Genomic DNA, 19902 nt, shown 5'->3' with positions numbered 1-19902 from the left:
CCCTCCCCCCACCCTCCCCCTACCCTCCATCTGCGATAGTGGGCGTGTCCTAACAATGATGTGTACGCAACTGCGTGTCTGCATATCTGCGCCTAACAAATGTGGTACTACGCACGACTGAAATTTTACGTTTATAATCGTAGCAACAGACCTCAGATGAGCCCAGACGCTCTGCGGCTCTTGTTAGATAGTACCAGGGTACGTTCCGGCAGTACCCCGGGAGACATATAGACCCTCTCAGCAATACGCATAGTCACTTAGTTAGTGTACAGTAGTCTGAGTAGTACTACTACTACTAGTGCCACACTCTCACAGACACTGTCAGTGACGGTGTAGTCAGTGTGGGCACCGTGTAGTCAATGTAGTGACTGACACTGTGTCAGTGATCATATATCCATAGTGGCCGGCCCATATGCACCATGCCGACCTTCATCCTTCCTGGCCTCATTGCAAACGGTTGTATTCTACCGTGGCATCGCCATATTATTTTGACAAAATGCTGGATGCAAATTAGCCCAGTGCCAGTGGAACTATATATTTCATGATAATGGCCTTTATATTCATCCTGTTAGTGTAAATTGTGCTCCATCCGAATTTCATGTATTTTACTTTCAGAACGTTTGGGTTGCATGGACTCGATATAGTGAAGGCTTCAATCAGTTAGCGAGAACTGATTATAGTAGGAGTTTGGTCAAATTAATTTACTGGCAAAATGGACCACCAGGTAATTTAGCTAACACAGCTACAATAGAAATCCGAAATAATATAAAAGACTATATATGTGCTGCGATATTTTGACTGATATATTATATAGGTATATATATATATATATAGACATATATATGTATGTTGATATATATATATATATATATATATATATCATGATATGTATATATATATACTCAATATATATATATATATATATTGATATGTATATATACATATATATATATGTTGAGTAATTGTCAAGAGTGACAGATCGATGTAACAATATAGATGTAGATATACGGACCATATGATATTTCCATTCAAGCAAATGTTGCTGAACAGCAGATCTCACGGCAGCAGAAGCAACTGTAACAACAGTGTAGCTACACATAGCACTACCTGTCAGATGAACGCTCTGTTATAGTAGTTGTACAGTTAGTGCACACTTCTTTGGCCTTACAGCATGTAACACCACAAACTCAGAAAACTACTAAGAAAAAGAACAAGAAGAAAAGCCCAAAAGGAGTGCAGCAGCAACAGCAGCAGTGTAGTGATAGCCAGGTGGTACATGACTCTGAATGCAGTGAACCTCAGGCTACACAAGGTCAGTATGTGACATCAAAGGAGCAGCCAGACCATGATATCATCAGGCAAGTGCCTGAACAACAACAGCCAGCTGCTAAAGGCAACAAGGACCAAAGCCAGTCTGCTGAGAATACTGGGCAATCGAACAAAAATCCGACAACACCACCCGCAGATGATCCAGCGAATAAGGAGGCTCTACAGCAGAGCAGAGCACAGAAGAAGCTTAGGAAACAACAGAGAAAAGGTGAGTTTTAGAAGAATTACAAGTAGCTTCCCGATAGTTATCACTTGTCCAGAATCACATTGATAGATGTCAAACTAGCTGTTTGATGATCCAAATGTCCTCAATATTCTAAACATATAGCAGGTGGAGGCCAGACGGAGGGAACACAGCAGCAGCAACTAGGTCAACAGCAACAGCACAACACTCAATCACATGGTCATGGAAAAAGTGACCATCATGCTAAGTCTCAAGGAAATCTGGTTGCAAACATAGATACACCAGTGGTGCAGAAGTCAAAGGTAGAACTAAAGGCTGAGAGGCGAGCGAAGCAGGCAAGTATAATATAATATGTATAATATATATATAAATATATGTATATATAATAAGTACATAATATGTAACATTGGTAGTGTAATAATATATTGGCACAATATGTTTCAGAATTCAAAGATTGAACAAGGCAGCATTTGCATTGAGTATATGTCATGTAAATATTTTCGTGAACAAAATAGTTGCATAGAACACTACTTTGATTAGATGATTAGATGCATTGATGAATATCAGGGGGGGGGGGACACTTTAATTTTGAACTTTTTCATGTGACTCTGAGTCTAGCCTTTTTTGTTTAAATATGTAACCTAATCTCAAATCCCTAAAAATTTGATGCCTTTTGTTTCTTTATTGGGATTGTTATGAATAATAGACAAAAACACGTGTTTTTGTCATTACATTACTTTTAGTTTCATTCTAAGTGAAGAACAGTAAAAGCAGCCTGTATAATGACATGTTGAAGACATTGCAGATGAGGTACTATCATCAGGAGTATCATAATATATATCATCATATGACACTCCTGGTACTATGACATACCGAGTATGATGTTATGTTAATGTAGTTGTCTTCAATTGGTTTCTTAACACAGGAAGCTCAGAGAGCTGCCAAATCAGCAGAACAAGGTAAAGGAGGAAAGAAGGGAGATGTTGGAATGTTGGCTGGAAGTGCTGCAGGTAATATGTGATTCACATTTCCGTACCAGTTGGTCTAGAGTTATTTGACAAATAACCTCCCATAATGTAGCAATTGAGAGAGTTCTTTTGTGTAGCATTTGTATGAGTTGTGGTTGTTTCCTTTTGTATGTGGGTTGATTCTGTAGAGTGATTTTGTGTCATGTCAAAATTCAAGAGTACTAGATATCAGCAGTTTAAACATATTACCTTTTTGCTTTGTGGTTAATGTGCCATCTTGTCGTACAGAATATACAATGTCATGTACTGTGATACGTTTGGCAATAAGCATAAGCTGGTAATGCATGCAGGAAGGAGTAACTCGGTTGTTGATATCTACAGTACCTAAACGAGTGCCAGATCAAGTGAGAGCAGATGAGGAAAAGGTGCAGAAGAAGCTGGCAAGGAAGTTGGAAAAACAGCAGGTTCCCCAGAGAATTTCTGCACAGAAGAAAGTCAAACTATTTATGCACCTTCACCAATATGAGAAAACCACCTCTCCCACTCAGGGCATTCTGTGAGTCGCATAGCTAGCAATGCATTGTGACTCATGTATATTGTCCAGTATACGTAAACATATTTGTGATATTTGGCCCTATTTGATGTAGCAGCATAACATCAGGTTGATTATATTTACATAAGAGCGTTTTTATGTCGTTTGCTCTCAGGCTATTGTGTGTGGCTAGAAATTTGCTAAATTGTAACTGTGCTAGACACAGCACAAGTACTTGTGTAATTGGCTTTGTGAACAAGTAATCATCAACAGTTTTTGAAAAAGCTTTTTTTTAATTCTATAAATCGTTAAAGTATAACATTTTACACATAGAATAATTTAAACATAATTTTGATGTAAATATATACTGGAAACTTGCATTAATGTTATCTTTCGAGTTGGAATTTAGTGCTTTATCTGCATATTTTATACATGCCAAATTCCATAACTGAGTTACATCATTTCAGATATATAGTTGCCAGATATCTGATTTGTTAGTTATATAATATCATAATAAATGTAGTACATTATAGTTAGAGTAGGATTCAGTAACGTCATATTTTGGTTTTAATTTTTGGATCTTGCAGGATAAATGGGTCTATGCATCCAGCTATGCTGCGCTTAGGATTACAGTATGCAGAAGGCTTCATTCAGGGATCTAATGCCAGATGCATTGCTTTGCTATATGCATTAAAACAGGTACATAGTTGTGCTGTAACCTTGTTGTAGATTGGATGATTCCTGTAGCACACGTAGCGGCATGATTGAAAGTATAAAATATTGATTTATCGTCACCTGTGGATGGCGGTATTGTGTGTTTACGGTTTACCCAATCGCTTTTGGATGCAGTGATTGTGTACTCCTTATGATCGTGCATTTTATGCTTCAGGTGTTTTCTGACTATAGTACCCCACCTCACAAGGAGCTGGCAAGAGAATTAGATGCAAAAATTAAGCCATATATCACGTATGTAACTAGTTTTAATGTTCAACATTTTAATAATGTACTATCTCAAATTATATTATGATGTAGCACGCGTAATGAAATCGAGTTCTGATAGAACTACTTTTTACTTCTTTATTTCATGTTTTTTATCTGTAGCTTTTTGAATCAATGTCGCCCTCTATCTGTGAGCATGGGCAATGCTATCAAGTACTTGAAGATGCTCATCACAAATATGCCACCGGAATTAAGTGATGATGAGGTGAGTTAATGAACTACAGAATTGTCTGCAATTATTTTCACGTGATTTGCATCATGGGTTATAGCTATCTTTCTATGTTTTTCTATTTTATTTTACTAGATCAGTAAATGCAGCTTTTAATATCCTTGTTTGTAGGCAAAAAAGAAACTGAATAAAGCGATAGACACATATTACTTGGAAAAGATCCAGCTAGCAGGAACGGCAATATCTAATTTTGCCATCCAGAAGATAACTGACGGCGATGTGATACTAGTTTACGCCTGGTGTGCTGTTCATTTCCCATTGTTTCTCTTTTTTGTCCATATGTGCTTGTCTGTCTCTTTTGTTTTGTAAATTTCATTTTTATCTTTTTTATATTTCTTGTTTTACACTTTCTTATTTTATTTTATCTTTTAGTTCTCCTCTCAATATTTTTACATCTTACCAGCAGCTGCATTCATTATGCTCTCCACCACATAGCCAACCCTCCTGTTGTTGTGCATTTTAGTGTACAGCAGATTATTAGTTATTTCCTATTCCTATTATATTCAACCGTAATTACCCCCAAGTAATGGTATCCTCATAGTTTCCGCACACTGACCGAGTTACATTAGTCAGGCTTTAAATGTTTTGTCCAAGCCAGCTAGGTCACTTCATCCAAGCATATATATTTACACATATTCCAGTTCCACGTTGTTTGCTAAAACTTCATCATGGCGTGCATTTCAGTTCGTCGTTGATTCAGAAGGTTCTGTGTGCAGCAAAGGACAAGAACAAGAGGTTCCAAGTGATCGTCGTAGACTCCCGCCCAAAACTGGAGGGGAAAGAGATGCTGCGTAGGCTGGTGAAGCATGGCATTACCTGCAGCTACGTCCTCATCAATGCCATCTCATACATCATGCCAGAGGTGCGCACATGTTCCATTACTCAGAAATCGTCTTGAATAGCTTCATTGTCTAAGTGAAGTTAGGCCTCATGTTAGAGTGAAAGCCAGAGCATTTTTGTGCAACGTGGATTTTTGCGTGGTAAACCCACGGTGCCACGGCGTTGAATCAATGCTTGCTCTTTGTGAGCCTTACGTGAGCTTGAATCATGCATATAAACATAACTCGTTCAACATAAACAAAACTCAAACACAAACATAAATATAAACAAATGTTCAACTCAAACTTAAACGTAAACATAACATCAGGAGTGAATAATAATAGATTATCTACATCTCTGTCCGTCAACAGTTGGGCACAAATCTTAACCGCTCGACATACGGTCACGATATTCGGGACGTGAGTGGGTAATCCGAAAACGAGTTCGGATTTCGAAGCTGGGGGTCAAAGGTCAAAGGTCAAGAGGTGTAAAAGAAGGGGGACCATTCCCTCCTTAACTTGACGTATAGGGAGGAAATGCAGAATTGCGGCACAAATCTAAACGGCTCGACCTAGGCTCGTGATAGTTGGTGTATAGCATCATGGTAGGAAAAGCCATCACTGTGCTGAAATTGGAGGTCACAGGTCAAAGGTCAAGGGGCACAGGGCGGATTTTACACATTTTCTGAGGACATGGTCTGACGGAGCGATTGAAAAACTTTTTTGTTTCAGTGGTGACCTACCATTTTTATGGCTTTATTGAAAGGAACATGAAATGTACTTTCCGCTGACATGCGAAGAGTAAGTGTCGGATAACCTTTTGACCCTCAAGAGGAGGGTTAAACATGGATTTGTTTACTGTTAATCTTGTTACTGTTGATCTGTTAAAGAATTTGACTGCCGGGTTTGCTAGTAGAATCTATACATGCCTGGATGTATGAGGCTACAATGTCACAGTGAAATTTCAAAGCAAATTTTGGGTTGAAGGTTTGATTGCTCCTTAAATCATATAATTTTCTATGCATCTGTTACGTCAGTGTGTTTGAGCATGTAACTTATGCTACTGCCAGTGGCCTCCATGCCAAGTCATGTGTGGTGATAGTACTGTGTAGTTTTGCCGTGCGTTAATTAGTAACAGGTGGCGAGCTCTACTCTATGCGCAGCCCTGTAGGAGCTTGCGTAGTAATGGTGAGTTTGCTTAACCTATTTCTTCTTGCAAATTATTGTGTGCTACTACGTACGATGGAGCTTCCATCTTTAACTTCTTAAGAACCTTAAACGTACACGCCATCTCGTGGCAACTTTCATAACGATCCCAACGAACATTCCTTGAGAAGGTACCTGATACCATCCCTTGTGCCTTCCACTGTTTCGGCACGTATGTGAACCCACAATTTGGGACTAACAGGGTTTATTAGAATCCCACCACTCCACCACAGAGTCACCGCAGTAGACGTGAGATGAGCGCTGTCGCTCCGCGGCACTTGTTCACTAATGATAACATGGATTCGTTCTGTCCGCTGCAGGTGTCAAAAGTTATACTAGGGGCGCACGCCTTGCTGGCTAATGGCTATGTGATGTCTCGATGTGGAAGCTCACAGATTACACTGATGGCCAAGTCCTACAATGTACCGGTGCTTGTATGCTGCGAGACGTACAAATTCTGCGAACGGGTGCAAACGGATTCGTTCGTTTCCAATGAACTGGGTATGTAATTTCACCCGAGCGAACTCCGTGCTATGACAATGTCTCGTATTAATTACAGACGTTCATAAGTCTGAAGTGTCATAACCTTTGAGGTGATGTAGCATTTAGGTACGTTTTGGTAGCATTTTCATATTCCAAATTATAGTGTATATATATACACTCTGGTGTAACAAAAGAGTTACAATGAAATGCCATGCAAAAGTTATGACATTTCAGACTTTCGGACTTCACGATAGTCATAACTACGTATGTTTCTGACAAAGGATCCCAGGCTTGTAATCCATGTGAGAAATTAATTAACAGTTCTGATAAAGCTAAGTGTGCAGTATCATATAACAAATTACAGTGGACCCCCCGAGATACGAATTTAATTCGTTCCACAGATTTGTTCGTGTCTCGAAAAATTAGTATCTTGAACCCTATAGGACGTACAGAAATTTACATACAGCAAGAGCACAACCACATTCAATGAGTCACGTACTTAAACTGACTCAGCGAAAGAGTGTGCGCTAGGCCTATACCCTGATTGGCTGATTCGTAAGACGTTCGTATATTGAATTTTATTCGTTTGTTGAATACATTACTTTCAACCGGAGGTCGTTCGTATCTCGAAAATTCGTATGTCGAGCCGTTCGATTTCGGGGGTCCACTGTATATACAATGAAGATCAACTTTTCATGATCTCAGCTCATGATCATCTTCGAATGACCAGAATGGATTTCACGCAGTTCTACAAACTTCATAAACATGTAGTATCTGAATATATGGTTTTGTTTATGCATAGGTGACCCTGATGATCTAGTGAGGATCGATTACAACAAAGCACCCTTGGCAGACTGGCGAGAAAAGAAATATCTCAGCTTGCTAAATCTCGTCTACGATGTGACACCACCCGATTTTGTCAATGTCGTCATTACAGAAGTGGGAATGATACCCTGCACATCAGTACCAGTTGTACTCCGAGTTAAGAATGTCGAAGCTAACTAGGACGGTCAGGGTGAAAGTAATGAGAGTATGTAAAGTAAGTAACTAGTATATCATGCCAGCCTTACTCAAGTCTAAGAAATGTGGTTTACTTGGTGATCATGTCATTAGTCGCAGATGGTTTAAACTGATGTGAAATTAAAGGATTTGTTTCAGCTGCTTCTTATCATCTTTGATTACAACAGTTGGAAGCTAAAAAATTGTCTGTTTATAATAATGGTGTTTTTAATATTAAAGCAGTAACATACACAGCAGCTGAGTCTACATAGAACTCATTTGTACATATAACTTTTAGGTTGAAAATACATTTAGTGACTCATAGAGGTATCTCACCAACATATATTGATAAACTAAAGTAAAAGAAGTTGTGGGGAAGAATTCAATTTTATTTCACTCTTCAATTATACACTATAATTTACCTGTATTTTTTATCTACCCACCTGGTTGCATTTTAAAAACATATGCTATAGCCGTTTCTATAACATGTCCAATACGTAATGACATGATTTTCACATTTTAGGTTCAGTACAATGTCCGTTTGTCTGGTATTGTTATTACATCAACCTACTTGTAATCAAAGAAACAGAAAAGAATGAGAAGAGTAGCTCATGATTATTAACAACATAGTAATTACACTGCCTATTAAAATCATTAGAAAAATTAACTAAAGTTGATTTAGACTCAATGCAAATTTTAAACTAGTTTTAAAGAAACATATAAAATTTTGTACTAGCAAGTATGAACTCTAGGAATTCTGTTGCAAGAATTACTTGTACTTATTAAAATCAATTGCGGAAACCGTTTATGTTAATTCAAGAACACGTAACCACAATTCCAGAACACCGTGCCACAAGTTATCACTATGCCATCAAGGTACCTATATTTCACCATTGTTAAATGAATGCCACCTTGTCTTTGCTCGTACATGCATCAAAGCTCTCCCTGATCTTCTTAAAGACTTCGCTAGGGTGCTTGGAGGCATCCACCCACATGTGTAGGCTGCGCTTTTGGTAGTAACTCACAAGTGGCTTCGTCTGGTCGTGGTAAGACCGCAGTCTTGCAGAGAGCGCTTTCTCATTGTCATCAGATCTCTTGATGAGCGGCTCTCCAGTTACCTGTAACAAACACGAAAAAAATATTAGCGGTGAAATAGAATAAAGTATATCTACAGGCTCATAGGTGGTTGTGCACTCAGGATGCCCTCTTGATACAGCATTGGTTTATCGCTGGTGTAACTTGCCCATTAGCAGATACCTAATTGTACAGTCTGCTGACTGGAAAAAAATGAGATTAAAGTATCTTGCCGAAAGGATACAATATTTACTAAGTATTAACTCAGTATTACCACAGACTAACTGATACACAGACTGGACACTTTGTATATCCTGCTTGTTAAGCGTTTCGATGGTGCTGCCCCTGGCGAATGAAGCGGTCAACTACTCAAATTGGCATCAGCTGGCAGTTATTGCAGTGCAGGAAATTGTTCCAATACAAGGAAGAAACCCCCGATATAGCGTTTTTATAGGTATAAGTTTCCCACAGATCATGATAAGGTACTACGATTTATCACGCTGTTGCATGCTATATACGTTTGCAAACAATAAATTCGTTAGGACGGCAGTGACAGATGCAGTGACTCACTAACTGCTGTGCACACGAACAGAGACTGTACTTATTGATTGTTTAATCATATGTAATCATAATATCAATGTAAACTAATACAAGATACAATCTTGTGAAGCTAACAGTTAAAAGTTAGGGAAAACACTACTTGGTTCGGTTATCTGTGTAATTCTGCTGCCCTTTGTTCTGTGGAAAATACCAGTTAAAACTATATGCAATTTGTAAATAATACACCACTCACATTACATGACACATGTAGATGATCATGTACATAGACTTCGGAAGTGGATCTGCAACATAGGAAAAGCCGACATTGACGGGTTAAAAGACAGCCAATGCAAATATCTGCTAATTTGCGAGGATCATTTTGTCTTTATGAGGCATCTCAATTTATGTGTTCCAGCTGACAAGGGTAAAAATCACACTGGCTGCTTTGAAATGTGATATCGCTGTACCTATTTAAAAATATAACTATTATTAGTATGAGAAATTAGTAAAAAACATTGCTTTCTCTGCTTCTTGTCGTGTGACTATTGGGTCGTTATACATGTACCAGGCTTGATTTCAAGAAATATATACATATAAACAGAAAAATACGTTTGAGAAATATTCACTGCTGGGCACTGCAGTATATCATTATTGTTTATGGCAATATCAAAACTAAACCAACACATGCTGAATAATTTTGCCAACTGTCTGTATTTTACCTTATTTTCCATAATTCCTTCACCCGATCCCTTCCACCTTTATTAAACAAGAGCCGCAGAGCGTCTGGGCTCATCTGAGGTCTGTTGCTAGCGTTATAACGTAACATTTAAGTCGTGCATAGTGACACCTTTGTTAGGCGCAGATATGCAGATATGCAGTTGCGTACACATCATTTCAGCAACCTTCTGCATTTTGCATACCTCCCAAATCCCATTGGTTGATACAAATCGCGTGCCTGAAACTCCTGTTTTATGGTGCATTGTGACCCTAACCCTAACCCTATTATAATAAAAAAAATTGTTGTTATTAAATTGTTGTAAATAAATCATGTAAATATTTGCATTAATTGGAAAAAAATAATTAAATTGGAATAAAGATAGAAAAATACAGAAAACAGGTAAATAATAAAAATCTGATGGGATTCGATCCATGGACCTTTGCAGCCGTGACGGCCTGTGCTGTAACCGTTCGGCATCCAGGCTATTGGCTTTATGGATTAATGATGTGCCATGAACACTGACATCATTGAGGCAGTTCAGGAACCCATGTTTAACCCTCCTCTTGAGGGATAAAAGGTTATCACACACTTACTCTTCGCACGTCAGTGGAAAGCCCATTTCTGGTCCTTTCAATAAAGTGATAAAATGGTAGGTCAGCGCGCTGAAACAAAAAAGTTTTTCACTCTGTCCATTAGCCATGTCCTCAGAAAATGTCTGATATCTGATCTTTCCCCACTGCCCTTTGACCTCAGTGTGACCTCCAATTTCGCACTGGTGATGGGTTTCCTGCCCATCACACTATACACCGAATATTAAGAGCATATGTCGAGCATAGGTTTGTTCCGCAATTCCGTATTTCCTCCTATACCTTAAGTTAAGGGGGAAATATTCCCCCTTCTGTTTACACATCTTGACCTTTGACCCTTGACCCCCAAATTTGTCATCCCGAGTCCTTTTCACGATCCGCCCGACGTCCCGAATATCGTGACCGTACATCGAGCGGTTAAGATTTGTGCCCAACTGTTGACGCACGCACATGACGCACGGACAATCCTATGCGATTCTACAAGTGCATCCGACTACGTCAGACGAGCTAAAAAACAAGGGCAAGTCAAAAAATTTAAGGGCTAAGAAAGGATGCAGTTCCATCTCTGATAGAAGTCAGTAACCCTCCTGCACTCCCAACCTAGAAACAAGCAGAATCGTACATTGCTGAAGCTCTAGCACTTGTGATTAAACTTCTTAGCAATAAACGTGACTAATATACTGGTATTTGAGTAAAAAATATGGAAATTATATCGTCTTTATTATTTTTATTGTTTGTAGAAAAACAATCTCACAAAATCCGGTCACAGACTAAGGATATAAATTAAAACTACAGGACTGTAGCACATTATGCATTGTGATGTATTGTGTGTATTCATTGTGCATTAGTCAGTGATACGGTGTGGATGATCGTTTGCATGTAAAATAAATGTATAGCCGTTTAATAGAGCAAAATCTACTTGAAGACTAACATTTGACCTTCTAGATTCAGGAATGTATAATTAAACTCCAGTCCAAATATTAGAATTAACGATAGAGACGTTTTTAATGTTACAACGTTACACATCCACAATCTGTCACCACAGCCAGATTTTTAGTGTACCGCTTCATTCGCTGGGCGGCACCACCATTCAATTGCATTACACTATTTTGGCGTTTCGTCCAGTCTGTGTATCCATTAGTCTGTGGTATTACTATTGTATGCTATATCAATTCTGTATTAGTATAACTTGATATTTCCTACAGCATTGACATGTTATGGCAGGTATAATTTATTAATGAACAACAATATGCTACTAGCACTATGAACAAGACTGTCCCAATACAATGACCAAATCGCTGCTAGCAATGTTTGTGAATAATAATAATCACTAAGCATCACGTCGACGTATAGTACACCAGGAGATAGTGGATCGATGGCGAGCCCCACGGCAACCCTGCTTTCTTAAGGCCTAGCGCAGGACATGCGATTTTTGGTATGCTCGTCGCGTGCAACCTGCACGCGCAAGCGATCGCGTCGATGTGCTCACCTCGTCGTGCGCACACATGCGATTTCAAGCAATTCTATAACAATTTGGGAGCGCAACCAGGGAGGCAACGAATCACTCACCTCCAATCAACATGTTTGATTTCTTAATTGCAACTCATCGCAACGACCGAATGCTACAGGTGCAGTTGCACGTTCCGGCCCAAACGTAGCGATTACAAGCAATTTTTTACAGCGATTTCTAGAACGCTGCCGGTATGAAAAGTCACAGTGTCTGCCCCGCTAAACTTTATACTCCACATCTCGATCTGTGCTGCTTGGCGTGGTTAACTCCATCGCTGATGCTTCTGCGCTGTTGTCGGATGAGGCGACCGAGTGAATGCGGCGCCAGAGCAGCGAAATCATTCGATGTGCGATCCATCACAGCATCCAGCTGCTGACTTCTTGTGATGCAGAGCTCATACCAGCTGGCAACCATGAGATGTTACAGCGCGCACAGTTTCGCAGGTGAGATGTAATCGCAGGAGAATAGGCAGGTTATGAAACCATGAGATGTTACAGCGCGCACAGTTTCGCAGAAGGTGCGATGTAATCGCAGGAGAATTGGCAGGTTATGAAACCATTAGACGTTACAGCGCGCACAATTTCACAGGAGGTGCGATGTAATCACAGGAGAATAGGCAGGTTATGAAACCAGGAGGCAGTACAGTGTGCCCATGCAGTTTCACAGAAGGTGCGATGTAATCGCATGAGAATTGGCAGGTTATGAAACCATGACACGTTACAGCGCACACAGTTTTCCAGAAGGTGTGATGTAATCGCAGGAGAATCGGCAGGTTATGAAACGACCAAACGATGGTGGTAGAATAGCAAAGGATCTACTAATAATCGAAAGCCAAGCGCACACGTGAGTAATTTTACTCAAGTAAAATGATGCATGCGTCAAAATACTCACGTGTGCGGCGGATTTTAGCGTGTCATTAACTTAGCATGAATGCCAAATGCATATTGACTGTCGAGTTTTGTCTTGTATGTAACAGTATATATGTTTGGCACCATGACTGCAACACTTATGGTACAATTTCTTTCTGGCAACAACGGAAGTAAAAGAAGAAAGAGACGAGAGAAGGAATTAGAAAGAAAAGGGAGACGGCAGAATTGTAAACTTGTGCTCCCTTGCAACAATGTGAAGCAGAATGTTACAGTGGAGTTGCATCCTTACTTGTGCTCCACCAGCTTTAAAAGGGATACATTACTCTAGGTTCTCTGGATATTTTCAGTTAAAATATAGGTTAAAATAACGCTGCATAAAAATGTTCTATGATTCAATATTCATTAGAAATATTTTTTAAATACGTTTTAAAACTGACGGCTATAGTGTTGCTTACAACGACAGTAGCGCCACTGGGAGCGCATATCCACTGAAAAAGTTGGGCAAGGCAACGTTTCAGCTGCAAGCTACAGACCGAGGGTGTTTCTTATTTATTTACAATTTTTAGGATTGCAATATCTTATAAACGACACTTAGTTTCAGTTCGTTCATAATATGGATGAATTTGTCCTAAAATAAAAATTGTTCGGTTAAATAGCAGTTAGGTATTATAAATATAATTGCACTTGCGATTATCCCTCGGTCTGTAACCTGCAAAATAAATTGCCAGATGCGCAACATTTCCAGGGTGGCAGCACAATCGCATGGTGTCATGTCAGCGGTCAAAGTAAAAGATTTCGAAATTTACTGCTGTTTTATGACAAAAGTGAATGCTAATATATATATATATATATATGCTATTATTTACGCATTTGCTATCATAATATACTCTATAAAATTATAGGGGGAAAGTATCCCTTTAAAGCGGCTCTCCCCTGAAATCCATAACGTAGGATCGTCCTGCCATATATATAAGTCGAGTGAGAGGAGGGGAGGGGGAGAGAGGTTAATAGTGTTGAATTGTTACACTTCTACCTACAACTACAACTATTACTACTACTACTACTACCACTACCTCTACTAATACTACTACATCAAGAAAACGTCTTAATCGTGAAACCTGATATCTAATGAATATTAGGTGACCTTCTCAGCTTGCTTGATAGTACGTGGAAATCCATCCAAAAGGAAGCCATACTTGCATTGGGGTTGATCTAAGTGATCATCAATCATGTCCACTACAAGGTCGTCACTGACCAGCTTTCCATCATCCATTACCTTTATAAAAGCAGTGTGATGTAGTTTAGCAAATGCACAGTAAAAAATAAGTCGAGTTTACTACAAGCACAGCTCTGTTCGACTAAGGTAAATATGAATGTGAATGTAAACAATCGAGATTCAAATGCGTCTAATGTTAAATTAATGCACAGAAATGCTTCTACAGTCCTGAGATGCACATTAGATATGTACTATGTAATCACTTGCAAGAGTAACTACCAGTATGACTGTATGTTTTCATAGTTCCCAGACCTACCCAGTTCACACTCATCAGAAGTAGATGACATAAACGTACATATTAACAGGAGTAAATAAAAACATAGATATTAACAAAGACATTATGCAACATGTTTTAAAGTATCCAACTCCTGCAGAACTTTGTGTATTTTTGCTGGGCAGTGTTCAGTTGGCAATATTACCCATTTTATGCTGATCAATATTTATAATTATTGGTATACATGTGCATGTGCCTCCACCAGCCAGAGATATAATTCTCTGAAACACCAGTTTTTTCACATTGCATCACTAAGTATATTCAGGAGTGAATAATAGAGATTCTAGACATCGAAAGATTCTAAGATTCTAATAGAGATCTCTATTATTCATTCCTGGTATAATCATATCACTGGCATAGCTATAGTAAAGTTAAAATTCAGCCATTACAAGATGGTTGGTAGGTGTAAAATGTGCCATTTGCACATCATTATCAGTCATTATTTGTATCATTTAGGCCTTTGAGCATTTGAACTTAGGCATTTGAGCCTGCATAACACGATCAGATCACATTCTGGGCTAAAGTACCATAACCCAGAGAATATGTCTCTACCGTATGGCAATCATTACGGTCGCAATCATTCTGTAGGAACAAATTTTCGTCTTGCCCTCACCAGGCAACCCAGTCACAAAATCCCTACACAAAATAACATTACTGAGAACAACTGTTTATTAACTAAAGCTGTTGAATTGTCTTGATCAATGTGTCACACTGCTATACGGAGTATACATGTGTAGTTCTGCTTGGATGACCACACGCTATGCTGTTTTATGGTGATTCTGAATTGACAGTAAATAAAATATATGCCGTGGCTACGCGTCCGGTAACCGGACGCCCAGCTCCCAGGCTACGCGTCCGGTAACCGGACGCCCAGCTCCCAGGCTACGCGCTCGGTCATATATTTCTTATGTAAACCCAACTATATTTTTTCAGTAAAAAACAATAAACAATAGGGTTTCACCATAATATTACGTACCTTTAGGTATTTTATCCAAAAAATGTGTTTTTGTAACATTTGAAGCAATAGTAAATCCATTAAAATCAATGATTTGAAAAGGGGTGTGGGCTAATCGCGACATGGAATTGGGAATGTGTGCTGAGCTTTGTAATGGATGACCAAACGCGTAGCCACTGCATAAAATATAACTTATATAGCAGGGTTTCTTCTGGGGGAAAATTAGACAATGGAGGTAATGGCCGGTTTGGGGAAAAACTCGCATAATGGATTCAAAGATGTTTTTGCGTGTCTCGAGAACCTAGCAAAGCGAGCACCGCATGAGCTCGCCCAGCTAGGGGGTCCGGGGGCATGCTCCCCTGGGAAATTTTTGATAAAATGGTGCAATTTGGTTCATTCTAAGCTATTCTGAACACATTGTATGAGACTCTTGAATCTCTTTTTCAATTTGTCAAAAGGAACAAATAAACTATGAATATGAAATGATACAAATATTCACATTAAATAGTAATAGTCATGAAATGAATAGGCACGAATGTGGATTCTGCAGGCAGATGCGGGGAGAGAGGTAGAGGGGGGTTCTGGGGGTCTTCCCGAGCAAAATTTTAAAAATTTGAATGTCCTAGAAGTTAGACTGCATTTGAGGCACCCTGAAAATAAAATTTCACCTTTTAGTTTAAATCTTACTCTGTTAGCAGACCTACCAAGTCTCACGCATCTGGACCCATTCTCCCACACTCCCGCATGCCCTACGCATTCTCACGCATTCACGCAAAAGAACAAAACTGTATGTAACACTTCAGAATTAAAGTTTTTATGTCTTAAAATTTAATTTTGTCTTCTTTTCTTCGAATGCTAACAGAATATATGTACTGCAAATACATATTTTAAAGCCAAATATTCAGAAACTGGTCGTGTTTGAATATATTCTGAACCTTAATCATATGTAATCATAATATCAATGTAAACTAATACAAGATACAATCTTGTGAAGCTAACAGTTAAATGTTAGGGAAAACACTTCTTGGTTCGGTTATCTGTGTAATTCTGCTGCCCTTTGTTCTGTGGAAAATACCAGTTAAAACTATATGCAATTTGTAAATAATACACCACATCATTACATGACACATGTAGATGATCATGTACATAGACTTCGGAAGTGGATCTGCAACATAGGAAAAGCCGACATTGACGGGTTAAAAGACAGCCAATGCAAATATCTGCTAATTTGCGAGGATCATTTTGTCTTTATGAGGCATCTCAATTTATGTGTCCAGCTGACAAGGGTAAAAATCACTGGCTGCTTTGAAATGTGATATGCTGTACCTATTTAAAAATATAACTATTATTAGTATGAGAAATTAGTAAAAAACATTGCTTTCTCTGCTTCTTGTCGTGTGACTATTGGGTCGTTATACATGTACCACTTGATTTCAAGAAATATACATATAAACAGAAAAATACGTTTGAGAAATATTCACTGCTGGGCACTGCAGTATATCATTATTGTTTATGGCAATATCAAAACTAAACCAACACATGCTGAATAATTTTGCTAATAATAAATTCAAACTGTCTGTAATTTACCTTATTTTCCATAATTCCTTCACCCGATCCCTTCCACCTTTATTAAACAAGAGCCGCAGAGCGTCTGGGCTCATCTGAGGTCTGTTGCTACGGTTATAAACGTAACATTTAAGTCGTGCATAGTGACACCTTTGTTAGGCGCAGATATGCAGATATGCAGTTGCGTACACATCATTTCAGCACCCTTCTGCATTTTGTATACCTCACAAATCCCATTGGTTGATACATATCGCGTGCCTGAAACTCTTGTTTTATGGTGCATTGTGACCCTAACCCTAACCCTATTAAAAAATAATAAAAAAAATTGTTGTTATTAAATTGTTGTAAATAAATCATGTAAATATTTGCATTAATTGGAAAAAAATAATTAAATGGATAAAGATAGAAAAATACAGAAAACAGGTAAATAATAAAAAATCTGATGGGATTCGATCCATGGACCTTTGAGCCGTGACGCCTGTGCTGTAACCGTTCGGCAATCCAGGCTTATTGGCTTTATGGATTATAGATGTGCCATGAACACTGACATCATTGAGGCAGTTCAGGAACCCATGTTTAACCCTCCTCTTGAGGGATAAAAGGTTATCACACACTTACTCTTCGCACGTCAGTGGAAAGCCCATTTCTTGGTCCTTTCAATAAAGTGATAAAAATGGTAGGTCAGCGCTGAAACAAAAAAGTTTTTCACTCTGTCCATTAGGCCATGTCCTCAGAAAATGTCTGATATCTGATCTTTCCCCCACTGCCCTTTGACCTAGCTGTGACCTCCAATTTCGCACTGGTGATGGGTTTCCTGCCCATCACACTATACACCGAATATTAAGAGCATATGTCGAGCATAGGTTTGTTCCGCAATTCCGTATTTCCTCCTATACCTTAAGTTAAGGGGGAAATATTCCCCCTCTGTTTACACATCTTGACCTTTGACCCTTGACCCCCAAATTTGTCATCCCGAGTCCTTTTCACGATCCCGCCCGACGTCCCGAATATCGTGACCGTACATCGAGCGGTTAAGATTTGTGCCCAACTGTTGACGCACGCACGGATGGACGCACGGACAATCCTATGCGATTCTACAAGCTGCATCCGACTACGTCAGACGAGCTAAAAACACAAGGGCAAGTCAAAAAATTTAAGAGGCTAAGAAAGGATGCAGTTCCATCTAGAGCTGATAGAAGTCAGTAACCCTCCTGCACTCCCAACCTAGAAACAAGCAGAATCGTACATTGCTGAAGCTCTAGCACTTGTGATTAAACTTCTTAGCAATAAACGTGACTAATATACTGGTATTTGAGTAAAAAATATGGAAATTATATCGTCTTTATTATTTTTATTGTTTGTAGAAAAAACAAATCTCACAAAATCCGGTCACAGACTAAGGAATAAATTAAACTACAGACTGTAGCACATTATGCATTGTGATGTATTGTGTGTATTCATTGTGCATTAGTCAGTGATACGGTGTGGATGATCGTTTAGCATGTAAAAATAAATGTATAGCCGTTTAATAGAGCAAAATCTACTTGAAGACTAACATTTGACCTTCTAGATTCAGGAATGTATAATTAAACTCCAGTCCAAATATTAGAATTAACGATAGAGACGTTTTAATGTTACAACGTTACACATCCACAATCTGTCACCACAGCCAGATTTTTAGTGTACCGCTTCATTCGCTGGGCGGCGCCACCATTCAATTGCATTACACTATTTTGGCGTTTCGTCCAGTCTGTGTATCCGTTAGTCTGTGGTAATACTATTGTATGCTTTATCAATTCTGTATTAGTATAACTTGATATTTCCTACAGCATTGACATGTTATGGCAGGTATAATTTATTAATGAACAACAATATGCTACTAGCACTATGAACAAGACTGTCCCAATACAATGACCAAATCGCTGCTAGCAATGTCTTGTGAATAATAATAATCACTAAGCATCACGTCGACGTATAGTACACCAGAGATAGTGGATCGGATGGCAAGACATCGCTTCTTAAGCCTACCGCAGACATGCTATTTTTGGTTGCTCGTCGCTGCAACCTGCAACCTGCAACCGCAAGCGATCGGTCGATGTGTCACCTCGTGTGTGCACACATGCGATTTCAAAGCAATTCTATAACAATTTGGGAGCAAATGGGAGCAACGAATCACTCCAAATCAAAACAGTTTGATTTCTTAATTGCAACTCATCGCAAGCGACCGGAATCGCTACAGGTTGCAGTTGCACGTTCCGGCAAACGTAGCGATTTCACAGCAATTTTTACAGCGATTCTAGAATCGCTGTCGAGTTGCATGAAAAAGTCACAGGTCTGCGCTAAACTTTATACTCACATCGTCGATCATGTGCTGCTTGGGTGGGTTAAACTCCTCGTGATAGCTCCTGCCGCTCGGCTTGTGGATGAGGCGACCGGTGATGCGGCGCACGAGCAGCGAATCATCGATGGCAAACTCCATCACAGCATCCAGCTCTGACTTCTTGTGATGCAGAAGCTCATCCAGCTGCAACGATGAGACGTTACAGCGCACACAGTTTCGCAGGTGAGATGTAATCGCAGGAGAATAGGCAGGTTATGAAACCATGAGATGTTACAGCGCGCACAGTTTCGCAGGTGAGATGTAATCGCAGGAGAATAGGCAGGTTATGAAACCATGAGATGTTACAGCGCGCACAGTTTCGCAGGTGAGATGTAATCGCAGGAGAATAGGCAGGTTATGAAACTACAGTGTGCCCATAGCAGTTTCACAGAAGGTGCGATGTAAT

At 39.3% G+C, this 19902-nt stretch overlaps 2 protein-coding genes across 3 annotated transcripts in view; one reads left to right on the top strand and one right to left on the bottom strand.

The window, feature by feature from the left end:
* LOC106806417 (translation initiation factor eIF-2B subunit delta-like) overlaps nucleotides 1-8004 on the top strand; it is a 10023-nt gene extending 2019 nt beyond the window's left edge. For both annotated transcript variants that reach the window (XM_014808343.1, XM_014808344.1), the window contains exons 2-13: nucleotides 616-724; nucleotides 1171-1537; nucleotides 1658-1848; nucleotides 2439-2523; nucleotides 2863-3037; nucleotides 3601-3712; nucleotides 3903-3979; nucleotides 4115-4217; nucleotides 4353-4480; nucleotides 4926-5103; nucleotides 6586-6766; nucleotides 7551-8004. In XM_014808343.1, the coding sequence (XP_014663829.1) occupies nucleotides 713-724; nucleotides 1171-1537; nucleotides 1658-1848; nucleotides 2439-2523; nucleotides 2863-3037; nucleotides 3601-3712; nucleotides 3903-3979; nucleotides 4115-4217; nucleotides 4353-4480; nucleotides 4926-5103; nucleotides 6586-6766; nucleotides 7551-7753 (1812 nt within the window). In that variant the 5' untranslated portion in view covers nucleotides 616-712 and the 3' untranslated portion in view covers nucleotides 7754-8004. The remainder of the gene's footprint in view (nucleotides 1-615; nucleotides 725-1170; nucleotides 1538-1657; nucleotides 1849-2438; nucleotides 2524-2862; nucleotides 3038-3600; nucleotides 3713-3902; nucleotides 3980-4114; nucleotides 4218-4352; nucleotides 4481-4925; nucleotides 5104-6585; nucleotides 6767-7550) is intronic.
* Nucleotides 8005-8118: 114 nt separating this feature from the next.
* The window catches only part of LOC106806418 (adenylate kinase 2, mitochondrial-like), a 19324-nt gene continuing 7540 nt past the window's right edge, over nucleotides 8119-19902 (bottom strand). The window contains 2 exon segments of the mRNA XM_014808345.1: nucleotides 8119-8865; nucleotides 19473-19640. Of these exon segments, the coding sequence (XP_014663831.1) occupies nucleotides 8644-8865; nucleotides 19473-19640 (390 nt within the window). The 3' untranslated portion in view covers nucleotides 8119-8643.

This window comes from Priapulus caudatus, unplaced genomic scaffold (genome assembly GCF_000485595.1).
Source record: "Priapulus caudatus unplaced genomic scaffold, Priapulus_caudatus-5.0.1 Scaffold159, whole genome shotgun sequence".
In the NCBI taxonomy this organism is placed as follows: domain Eukaryota; kingdom Metazoa; phylum Priapulida; class Priapulimorpha; order Priapulimorphida; family Priapulidae; genus Priapulus; species Priapulus caudatus.
This window is presented reverse-complemented; position numbering and strand designations above follow the sequence as displayed.